The sequence below is a fragment of the Gopherus evgoodei genome, chromosome 3, assembly GCF_007399415.2.
Source record: "Gopherus evgoodei ecotype Sinaloan lineage chromosome 3, rGopEvg1_v1.p, whole genome shotgun sequence".
Lineage (NCBI taxonomy): Eukaryota > Metazoa > Chordata > Testudines > Testudinidae > Gopherus > Gopherus evgoodei.
In genome coordinates this window covers 26436927-26448364 of record NC_044324.1, presented here as the reverse complement: position 1 = coordinate 26448364, position 11438 = coordinate 26436927, and the positions used below count along the sequence as shown (strand labels likewise).

The following is an 11438-nucleotide window of genomic DNA, read 5'->3' as shown; positions in this document are numbered from 1 at the left end:
TATGAGTTACCCCCTCTGCTATTCCTATAACTGAACTCATTTCCCTGTCCTCTGATATTACATTTCAAACAAAATCTTGCGCAGACCTCATCAAAATAATCCTCTGGGCATTTGATTTCCATTCCCATTCCCATTCCCTCTGTCTTGCAGGTACAAATGATTTCATTTTTACATGTACAGGGACACTGAAAACCCTGAACAGGCACTAGAAGAAAAAGTCATATGAAATAGAATATTTAATGAAAGGAAGCAGCAAAACTATCATAGAAATAAAAAAAGCTGCTGGTCTTAAAGAGTTCACTGAAAGAATTTTTATTAATCTTATTACCCTATAGAACTGCTTTAAAACATTTTCTTAAACACCACCAAGCTTTCATCAGACTCTGCAATGCAAGCAAAAGAATTCTTATTGACAGAGGAAATGTGATATTTGCATACTATTCAAAATAAGCAAAACTGAAAGATGAAGTGGCTCCAAATGCCAATACGTCACTAAATTAGTAAGGGCACAAGCCAGCACAGTGCTGCATTCCTTCAGCACCTTACAGCCAAAAGGTCTGGGGACACTCAGCACCTTGTCTAGGCCCTCATCTTGCAATTTTCTCAATGTTCAAGGATAGCTGAAGGTAATAAATTTGGCTCTACTATCAACCCAATTTCACCCTAAATTATTCCATCTGAAATTTCACCCAGCAACAGCATAGGATTTCCATGGAAAGTTTAAGGTAAATGAACCAAGATATTGGGGTTGGGGGAGAAGAGGAACTCACTTCCGAAACATCATCTAATAAATAAATAAATAAATAAATAAATCACAAAAGGAGTTGGCCTAAGAATCCAATTTATTTTAATCTGTTGGGCTTGGTGAAGCCTTCTGGCCTTTGAGTGGATTTAGGACAGAATTAGGTAACACTGAACACATTAAATGTGCACAGCTTTGGTGCATATGGCTGTGATGTGGGAAGAATAGGCAAACAGTGGGCAAGACAATAGCTGGCCAACACAACAATAAAAATGTATTTGCATAAGTTGTCACAGCTGATTAGGCTCGTGGCCACCTGTGATCACTGACATCATGCAAACATACCCATCTTTGCTTTTATTTTGTCTCCAATCACCCCTCCTTTATTTATTCATTCAGCTAAGGTATCTAGTCATAATCTTGGACTGAATTATCTGGGGCAGGGACTGCATCCATTAATTAATTTGTGTTGTATCTAGCACAGGGGACACTTTACTGGAGACTACAGGTACCACAGTCATAAATAAATGGCCTGATTTTTGAATGGGGAGACGGCCAGATAGGTGGAGTGGGAGGTTAAGACTATAAGGAAGAGAGATCTTTCCACCAACACATCTACTTAACATGTTCCTCACCCTGCTCTAGCTAGAGACAGAGCCACAAAGGATGTCTAGTCTGAGGCCCCAGAGGGAGGGGCAGAGGAGCTATGTCAGACTCTCCTATAGATCAAGGAATTAGAAATAGGAGACAGTCTTTCAATTCTACGTTGGTGGCTCAAATTCTGGCAAGGTATGACAGAAAATTACTCTCTGATCATTGCTCAAATGGTCTATGTACAATTCATCTGGTAGTTAAGCAATCACATCTAAGTATCATAACTGGCACCCTTTGCAGTAATCAAAGCAGAAGCGTCGAAGACTGAACGGGCGTTGCAAAAATCCTACTCTATAGAAGGCTGTCCTGTGACTCAGCAGGTCAACAATGGAGACCAATTCTGTCAATCTAGCCGCTTACCTGAGCACTGAAGTAGATGTATTTTTGTGTGTGTATATACATAACATGCACAATTACACACAGATGTCAACATTTAATGTAGTATGGGAGGTTGGCATACAGATACCATCATGATGGGCACTATGTAAGATCTTACCCAAATTTTAATCAATGGTTTGATGATGTTTATATTCATCTTTTAATCCCTGCAACATGTTAAAGGGAAAAGAGGTTATCAGTAAATTAACATGGCATATAGGAACATCTGCAAAACTTGTACACAAGCAACTTTTGGGTAAACAAATGTTAGTTTTATTCCCTGATCAAACTAAGAGCAAGTAAGCAAATTTTGAGCACTGGCTAGTAAATGTTAAGTTTAAATACTCATTTATGGCGATTCACCACCCTAAAGGATCTTTGTCTATATTACAGCAAAGAGTTCTGTGACATCTTATAGACTAATAGACTTGAGCTTTTGTGGGTGAATACCCACTTTGTCAGATGCATGTCTACATTACATTAACATTTATGTTTGGCAAAACATGTCTTTAAATGTATCAGCATCTATAAGCCAAAACAGTCTCAAGTTATTTATTAACACTCCCCCACCAAGACCTGCTTCAAAAAAGTACATCAGCTTCCCACCCTGCACCCTCCTTTTAGCCAGTCACTGGCAACAAGATGACTTCTTAGAAAACCATCTACTAGACAGCTGGATATATTTAGGGGCAAATCATGTTTATAACTCGTAAACCAGACCTCTATTTACTGCCACCAGTCTATGTGAAGTACTACACAAAACAGAGAAATTATTATTTAATATAAGAAGCAGCCTTATAACAAACACAAGCTCCCTATAACAAAAAGGATAGGTTGATTCAAACATTCCCATAGGGAGAAAAATAGTAACTTAGATATAATAGCACAAATGTTTGATAAGTGTCAAAATATACTGAACCCTTTTCTATACAAAAACTGTGGGTTTTTCCCCCCATTTATTTATAGTGCCTGATTTTTATACATATATGGGATGAAATTCACTCTTATGTAGAGAGTCCACACAAGGCCACTTACCCTAAAAATGGAAGCTAAGTGGTGCACAGAGTCTAGTACAAGCTATCTAGAGTGAGGAATGTCACCAGGACTGAATCAAAAACTTGGTCATATTACTGGAAACAGACACTATAATTATGCAGCAATGACGAGGTCTCCTTACTATCTAGGAAAAGTGTATCCGCTTAATGGAATTACTATAATTTAAGTAAATTAGACCAAATCCAAAAATGAACTACATTTATGTAGTAAATTCCAAACTTAAAATATCAAAGCTTCAAAATGAATAGTCTATGTAGGAGGCATAGAAGTAAAAGGGTCAAAAGAAAATAATCAGACTTGATTAACAGTCCTTATGAGGTTCAGTCTGAAAACACTGTGGCAAGGGTTAAAATAATCTTTCAGAAAGAGCTCATCTTTATTTTGGTGGGTCTGTGTTTATTCCGTATTTCTCCTTGAGAAGTTTCAGCTGCTCTTCTTTCTTCTTTGTGTCCATCTTTTGGAATGCCTGTAATAAAATCAACAAACTACATTAGAGAAGAATATTCTTAACAATTTACCTCTTACTGAGTTTTTAATAGGTATAGTAGTTATACTTATTAGGAGACAAGACTACAGTTAACACAAGTTACCATGTAGTTACCATAGTCTTCAAATAAGACCCTAAAATCATGGTATTTTTCAGTAGAAGTGAAAGTAATTCTTGTCACTACACTGTACAGCACAATTCTTCAATACTGGGTACTGCCCCAAGAAAGTGTGGCCTAGAGATCTATATGCTTGTCATTGGGCAGGGAAACAGTGTCAAGAGCTCAGAGATCATTTCTTCTAACCAAGATCTTGTCTTCTTTGGCAGGGACCCCAAAACTAAGCCTGTTGGAAGCAATGCTGCAGTCTGCTCTTTACAGCCCACCTTGTTTCCCCCAGTACAGTCCAATAAGTGTGATTCTTTTTTGTGCAAAGAACAAAGAAGCTAAAATGAAACCCTGTCAGCTCATATAGACCATCCCCCTGCAAGTTCAGCATTGTTCTCTAGAATATTTAAATCAATAGCTGCAATAAATCCAAATGTTCATTTTAGACTAGAATGAAAAATTGATAGCATACCACATATTTAATAGTTATTTTAGAAAAAACAAGTGTACTTGCCCTGTTTGCATTGTAGTACAAAACAACAAGGTATCTGTTGCACACATTGAATCCTGACAGATGATCACAAGCATTCTTGGCATCAAAGATGTCTTCATAAACTACATATGCTGTTCCCCTAGTCTCTGGAGTGTTTCCACTGCAATGTAAGGCCAGTTTTAATATTAAAACAATATGAATATAAAATAATTCCAACAACAATTAGCAGTGACAGTGCAGATTATGTTAACTAATACAACTTTAATAAAAACCAAGATTTCTAATGACTTTTTCTAGACTTTGAGATACATCCTTGCTTTCCATACCAATCTTCGTTTATTATTATTTCTGGCTCTAATTTTGGAAAGTGTGACAGCAGCAACTAGTATGCATAGTACAGGGGTCGGCAACCTTTCAGCAGTGGTGTGCCTAGTCTTCATTTATACACTCTAATTTAAGGTTTCGCATGCTGGTCATACATTTTAATGTTTTTTAGAAGGTCTCACTCTATAAGTCTATATATTATATAATAAAACGAGTGTTGTATTGTAAAATAAACAAGGTTTTCAAAATGTTTAAGAAGCTTCAATTAAATTAAAATGTTGATCTTACACCGCTGGCCCGCTCAGCCCGCTGCTGGTATGGGCTTCTGTTCACCTAGGCCAGGGTGTGCTGAGCAGGGCTGTGGCCAGGACCCCAGCTGACAAGGTTCCAGCAGCCAGAACCCCAGAGCGGTAGCAGGGTGTGCAGGGCTGGTGGTCAGGACCCCAGACCACTGCAGCTCAGGGGTTCCATCCTCCAGCTCCTGCCAGCTGGGATCCTGGCTGCCAGAACCACTCAGCTCGCTGCCGGTCTGGGGTCCCAGCCCTGCCCACATACAGTGGGTACCTACCTTCTCCCTGGTTCTGGCCCATTCTCTTCCTCTCTCTGCACCGAGCTGAGGGTGGGAGTGGACAGAGCACAGGGCTGAGGGTGAAGGGTCTGGCCAGGAGCTAGAATGAAGGAGGGGGCTCAGGGTTGGGGCAGGAGGTTTGGGTGTGGGGCACTTACCTGGGCAGCTCCCATTTGGTGCGAGGGGTGCAGGAGGGAATATGTGTTGGGGTGGAGGGGGAAGGCTGGGATGCAGGAGCTCCCATTTGGTGCTCAGGGTGCAGATGTGGGGGGTGCAAGTCAGGATGTGGGGGGGGTGCATGGGGGGCTGGGCATGTGAGGTGGTGCAAGAGTCAGGGCAGAGGGCTGGGGGCATGTGAGGGGGTTCAGGTGTTAGGGTGGGGTGGCTGGATATGTGTGGGGGTGCCAGAGTCAGGGCTGGGATCATGGGGGGAGTAAAGGAGTCAGCAGAAGGCTGGATGTGTATGAGGGGGGTAGGGCTCAGGGCAGGGGCCTGGGGTGCGTGCAGGGCTGAGGGCTGGGTGTATGGAGGTGTGTCACGGATCAGGGGAGAGGGCTGGGTGTGTGTGTGGGGGGGTCAGGGCAGGGGTGTGTGTTCCCCTATTCCACCCCCCCTTCCCCAAGGCCCTGCCCCCGCTTCTTCTCTGCAGACCCCAGGACTCCCATGCCTCATCCAACCCCCCCCCCCGCTCCCTGACTGCCCCCTCCAGAGACCCCCCCACCCCAACCACCCGTCCAGGATCCAGCGGAGGGGAGAAGGCGGGGGAGGGGCCAGCAGCTTGCTGTGCTCAGCCAGGTACTCTGGCCCGGGAGCACAGACCCTGCAGCTTGCTGCGCTGGAAGAGTTGGGCCACTTGTCAGGGCGTGCTTACGCCTATGCTTCTGCCCCTCTGCCCCCACGGGGGGGGTGGAGAGGAGTGGGTCGGGCAGGATTTTTAATGACACGCTGCCTGCTGGAGCAGCGTGCCATTAAAAAAATCGGCTCACGTGCCAAAGGTTGCCGACCCCTGGCATAGTATTATGTTCCAAGGTCAATTCATCTCCTCTCTAAGAATGATTACGAAAGCCTTTGCTATGCATTATGACTGTGTCATTCTTGGAAAGCCTGAAAACTGTTACATCAGTAAACTGCTTAAGAGCTCAATCTTGTAATGTCAAATAAAATGTTTAAAGCTGAAGTATCGTGTGTTATACCACTCCAAGATACCAGGAACCTAGATGGATAGCTATTTCAGCATATCACACACATAGACACAGAGTATGTCTACACTGCAATTAAAAACCCACAGCTGGCCTGTGTTAGCAGACTCGGGCTAGGGGACTGTTTAATTGTGATGTAGACAGACATTTAGGATCGGGCTAGAGTGTCTACATCACAATTAAACAGCCCCTTACCCCGACCCTGAATTATCTCACATGCAGCTGTGGGTTTTTAATTGCAGCATAAACCCAAAGAAAGCTACATTGGAACAATAGTGCCTCAACCTCAAAAACTGTCCTGACAGTAGATACCAGAGCTTAATGATGCCTGTTATCTTATTTGTATTGAATTTAAACAAAACCAGGTCTCAGTACACAATGAGGCAATTAGTGTTTTGCACACATTTCTTCCAAGATGAAATCCTTCACTTAAAACCAAGCATAAAGGAAAAGCCTTCATGTTTATTCAGTATCCTAATAACTAGCAGCTAGACCAGTTTATGCTGTGATGTGTTGGACCTGATAAATTAAGCAAGGTCTGGGTCACTTAGTATTTACATGTTCATTGAAAATCTTCCATCCATCAGCACAGGAATTATGCTGGTGACCAGACAGATGATACACTTCCCTGACTGAATGATTACGAAGTTTACTCATAACTATATTCACTCTAGCTTTCCTTTGTTCGATGCAATCTCACTATTCCTGCTTATACCCTTTTTGGTCATCCTAAATAATAATTCTCCTTCTTTGTCTACAAGTGCTAGAAGGACAGGAAATTTTACTTGTCTAGCCATGCTACACATTTAATTATTTTACTCCTTCCTCAACTCAGTCCATACAGTGCTGCCCTAATCATTTTTAGTAATCTTTCCTGAACTTCTTTCAATATGTCAACAGTTTTCTGATATTGAGATAGCTAGAACTGTATGCTGTTGTCTAGTTATATCAACTCTATTTTCGGGATGTAGTAAGAGGCCTGCCATTTATGCAGTCTCACAGTTGAGAACGTTACGCCTCGCTAATTTGCTGTTCAGTATCCAATGTATTTAAGTCTTGTTAACATAAGAACGGCCATTCTGGGTCAGAACAATCATCCATCTAGGCAGTATCCTGTCTTCCAATACTGGCCAGTGCCAGATGCTTCAGAGGGAGAGAACAGAACAGGACAATGTATCAAGTGATCCATCCCTTGTCATCCAGTCCCAGCTTCTAACAGTCAGAGGTTTAGGCACACCCAGAGTATGGGGTTGTATCCCTGACCACGTTGGCTAACAGCCATTAATGGACCTAATCTCCATGAATTTATCTCATTCCTTTTTGCATGCAATTATATTTTGGCCCTCACAGCATCCCATGGCAACCAGTTCCACAGGTTGACTGTGTGTTGTGTGAAGAAGTACTTCCTTATATTTGTTTTAAACCTGCTGCCTATTAATTTCATCGGGTGGCTGCAATTCATGTGTTATGTGAACAGGTAAACAACACTTCCTTATTCACTTTCTCCACACAATTCATGATTTTATGGACCTCTACCATATCCCCCCTTAGTCATTTCTTTTCTAACCTGAACATTCCCAATCTTTTTAATCTCCCCTCACACTGAAGCTATTCCATACCCCTAATCATTTTGATTGGCATTCTCTGCATCTTTTCCAATTCTATAATATCTTTTTTGAAATGGCCAACCAGAACTGCATGCAGTAGTCAAGGCCTAGGCGTACAATGGATTTATATAGTGGCATTATGATATTTACTGTTTTACTATCTATCTCATTTCTAATGGTTCTTAACATTGGAAGCTTTTTTAACTGCTGCTGCACATTGAGCAGATGTTTTCAGAGAACTATCCATGACGACTCCAAGATCTCTTTCTTTAGTGGTAACTGCTAAATTTAGACCTCTTCATTTTGTACTTATAGCTGGTATTGTTTTTCAATATGCATTACTTTGCATTTATCAACACTGAATTTCATCTGCCATTTTGTTGCCCGGTCACTCAGTTTTATGAGATCCCTTCGTAACTTTGCAGTCAGTCTATATTATTTAGTCTCCACTGGAATTATCATTCCAAATTCAGTACAGTTTACACTGCACTGATGCATTTCACATCTATTCTCTTTGTTTAAGTGATTAGATTGTGCTATCTTATGGAGAAAACAGACTACAATATTTATAGCTCAGCCCGTTTGACTTCAAAGGCAGCTCTGTGATTCACTTAAGGAGAACCTTAAAGTTCCACAAAGCCAAGACTGTTAGATCAACAGCATTTACTGTAATATTGTAAATTCCCATTAGGTAGAAGGGTCTGTTTTCTCCAGAATAAATCTTTAAAATATTTAAAGTAAAAACTAGCCATGAACTTTGTTCACATTGACCTCTGTCTTTGATACACTTAAACTGCGAACCAAATTTGTTCAAAAGTCACTAGGAAAAATAGCAAATCATATTCAGTGAATGTTTTTATTACATGTCTTTACTGAGTACTAACAAAAATGAAATGCACTATGTACGAGTTCTTCACTAGATTGTTGGTTTGTCTAGGAGAATGAAACGGAGTCATATGGTTTATTTCACCTCCCATTGCACAATCCCCTATTATTTTCCCTACTTGTCAACTGTTATCTGCTATGAATATACTTCAAAAGAGAGTCTAGTCTGCTTACAGCTAAAATCAAAACAGAGGAGTTCGGCATCATATTTCTGCAGAAAATGAATTCCTGCTGCTCACACTGATGGATATTTGGAACACTTCCTACAATTGTACCCAATCTTACTGCTACATTTTTGTAATCAAAAGACTTACACTCTGATTTGCCGAATAGGTCCATATTTTCCAAAAATATCATACATTTCCTCAGCTGTGATTTTGTATGGTAAGTTTCTGATATATAAAATCCGATTGACTTCAGGAGGCAGCCGAATCTAAAATAGAGATCACAGTTACATTTAAAATGCTCACTTCCAGAACTAATGCATTGAATGTAAATATCTCCCAGTTATCATACACCTTCTGTGTCACAGACCCTTTTGCAACCACACGACATCCATTAACAACAGCAGCACTTGCTGGCATGGAAAAACATTAGGAAAGAATGTGAGGTATCTGTAGCTCTATGGTCTATAAATATAAGTAGATGAACAGACTCTAAGTTCAGAAGGGACCACCAGGAACATCTAGTCCAGGGGTCAGCAACCTTTCAGAAGTGCTGTGCCGAGTCTTCATTTATTCACTCTAATTTAAGGTTGTGTGTGCCAGTAATATATTTTAATGTTTTTAGAAAGTCTCTTTCTATAAGTCTGTAATATATAACTAAACTATTGTTGTATGTAAAGTAAATAAGGTTTTTAAAATGTTTAAGAAGCTTCATTTAAAATTAAATTAAAATGCAGAGCCCCCTGGACCGGTGGCCAGGATCTAGGCAGTGTGAGTGCTGCTGAAAATCAGCTTGCATGCCGCCTTCGGCACGCGTGCCATAGGTTGCCTACCCCTGTTCTAGTCTGATCTCCCACAAAACACAGGTCACAGAACTTCCCCAAGCAATTCCTGTTTGAACTACAGCATCTCTTTTAGGAAAACATCCAGTCTTGAGTTGAAAATTGCTAGTGATAGAGAAGCCACCACAACCTCTGGTAAACTGTTCCAGCCTTGGAACCCTCTCTGTTAAAAATGTACGCCTTTTTTCAAGCCTGAGGGCAGCTCTACACTACCACCTACGTTTATATAATTGATGTTGCTCAGGAGTGTGAAAAATCCACCCCACTGCCCAAACCTGAGTTGACGCAAGGTACACCAACCTAAACGCCAGTGTGGACAGCACTATGTTGGCATGAAACACTCTCTTGCCAACATAGCTACTGTCTCTTCCAGAGGTGGAGTAATTATGCAGATGGAAGAGCTCTCACCTGTCGACACAGAGCATCTTCACCAGACGCACTGCATCAGTGCAGCTGTGCCAATGTATCACTTCTAATGTAGACTAGCCCTGAATCTGGCTAGCTTAAGAACCAATGGTTGGAAAGTTTATTTCCCTTTGCTTGTTACATGAAAGGGCCTATTATCAAATATTTGTTCCCCTTATGGGTGCTTGCACTCTATAGCTCAAGTCACTCTTTAACCTTGTCTTCGTTATGGTTAATAGATTGTGCTCCTTGAGTTCATCACTATACAGAACATTTTTCAATCCTTTAATCATTTGTATTGATCTTCTCAAATGTAAAAAATTTCCAGTTTTGATGAGCTGCCCTGGGGCTTTTGAGGAGTCATTTAAAGTCTCTGCGGACCTATCAGAGCAATAATACCTCTCAGCTAGGTAGTTATTTGGCTGTCTCAGTGGAGTGTCACATGACACAATAGAGGGGTAACCGGTAACAGTCTGTGACAAGCAGGTCGGACTAGATCATCTAACGGTCCCCCTGCCCCGGACAGGGGTGCGAAGTGCTTTGGCGGCACAGGGTTATACGGTGCGAAGCGTTACACGGTAGCCACACACCTGGTGCAGTCAGATGCCCCAAAACGCGCCTCCGGGATCGGGGCCGGGGCCGGATCCTGGGGGCCTGCTCGGAGGGCGGAACAAGCCGACCCCAGCCCGGCTCAGCCGAGGCGCCCCGAACCCGACCCCCGCCCCCCGCCGCGTGAGCCCGTTGTCCCTGGGGCTGGGGCGGCCGCAGGCCCGTTAGCGGCCCCATCTCCTGCCCGGGGCCGCGCTGCGGTGGGAGGCGGCGCCTCAGCCAGGGCGCGGGGATGGAGGGGAGCGGAGGCGGGCGCGGCCGGAACAGCCCGGGGGGAGCCGCGTTTCCCCCGCGGCGGCGGCGCTACTCACGTTGGCTCGCTTGGCCGCTTGCATCGCCATGGTGCCGGGCGGGTTCGGGGCCTTCTCCTAGCACGGAAACACCTCGCTCCTGCGGCAGACCCGGATGCTATCCCCGGGCGCGCAGGAAGTGACGCATGACAAGCGGATGCGGACGAAAGAAGTCGGTCTGCTTAGCGGAGGGGCGGGGCTTGGGGAAGTGACGGTGAGGGTCATGTGACTGTGGCCTCTCGCGTGCCCTGCGCGGTAGTTATTCCGCTTCTCTGTAGTGCGTCGCTGCGGGTGGCGCAGTTACAGCCTCTGGCCCCTCCCCCACTCCGCCTCATCCCACTACGGCCCCCGCCTCACTCCTCTGTCCCCCACTATTGTCCCTCCCACTCCGCCCTCACCCTTTCCCCTTCCGGCCCCACCAGTGCCCCTCCCCTCTCTCCCCCACGCCACTTCCGGGCCTAGTCCCCCCGAGCCACAGCACCTCACCCGCCTGCCACCAGGCTCCCTCCTTCCCTGTTGCAGGCATGGACGGTGCCCAAGGGAAGCAACAGTGTTTGTGCCCGGAGTGCTTAGCGCCAATAAACACACCAGGGTGGAGAAGCAAAACACAATTTATTTGAGATTTCAAA

The 11438-nt window shown here is 43.7% G+C and overlaps 1 protein-coding gene across 1 annotated transcript; it reads right to left on the bottom strand.

The window, feature by feature from the left end:
• Positions 1–296: 296 nt before the first annotated feature.
• Positions 297–10965, bottom strand: SF3B6 (splicing factor 3b subunit 6). The gene is made up of 4 exons (XM_030555327.1): positions 10831–10965; positions 8814–8932; positions 3938–4076; positions 297–3296 (listed from the first exon to the last, which is right to left on the bottom strand). Exons 1-4 carry the CDS (start codon positions 10858–10860, stop codon positions 3207–3209), a joined length of 378 nt encoding a protein of 125 aa, XP_030411187.1. The 5' UTR covers positions 10861–10965; the 3' UTR covers positions 297–3206.
• Positions 10966–11438: the final 473 nt, after the last annotated feature.

What these genes read in the sequence shown, in the direction of transcription:
- SF3B6 (XM_030555327.1), bottom strand. Translation starts at nt 10,860, where the DNA reads ATGGCGATGCAAGCGGCCAAGCGAGCCAAC. An exon ending in AAGCGGCCAAGCGAGCCAAC is followed by an intron (nt 8,933 to 10,830) that starts GTGAGTAGCGCC and finishes TCTCTATTTTAG; the next exon opens with ATTCGGCTGCCTCCTGAAGT. An exon ending in CCTATTCGGCAAATCAGAGT is followed by an intron (nt 4,077 to 8,813) that starts GTAAGTCTTTTG and finishes CTTACATTGCAG; the next exon opens with TGGAAACACTCCAGAGACTA.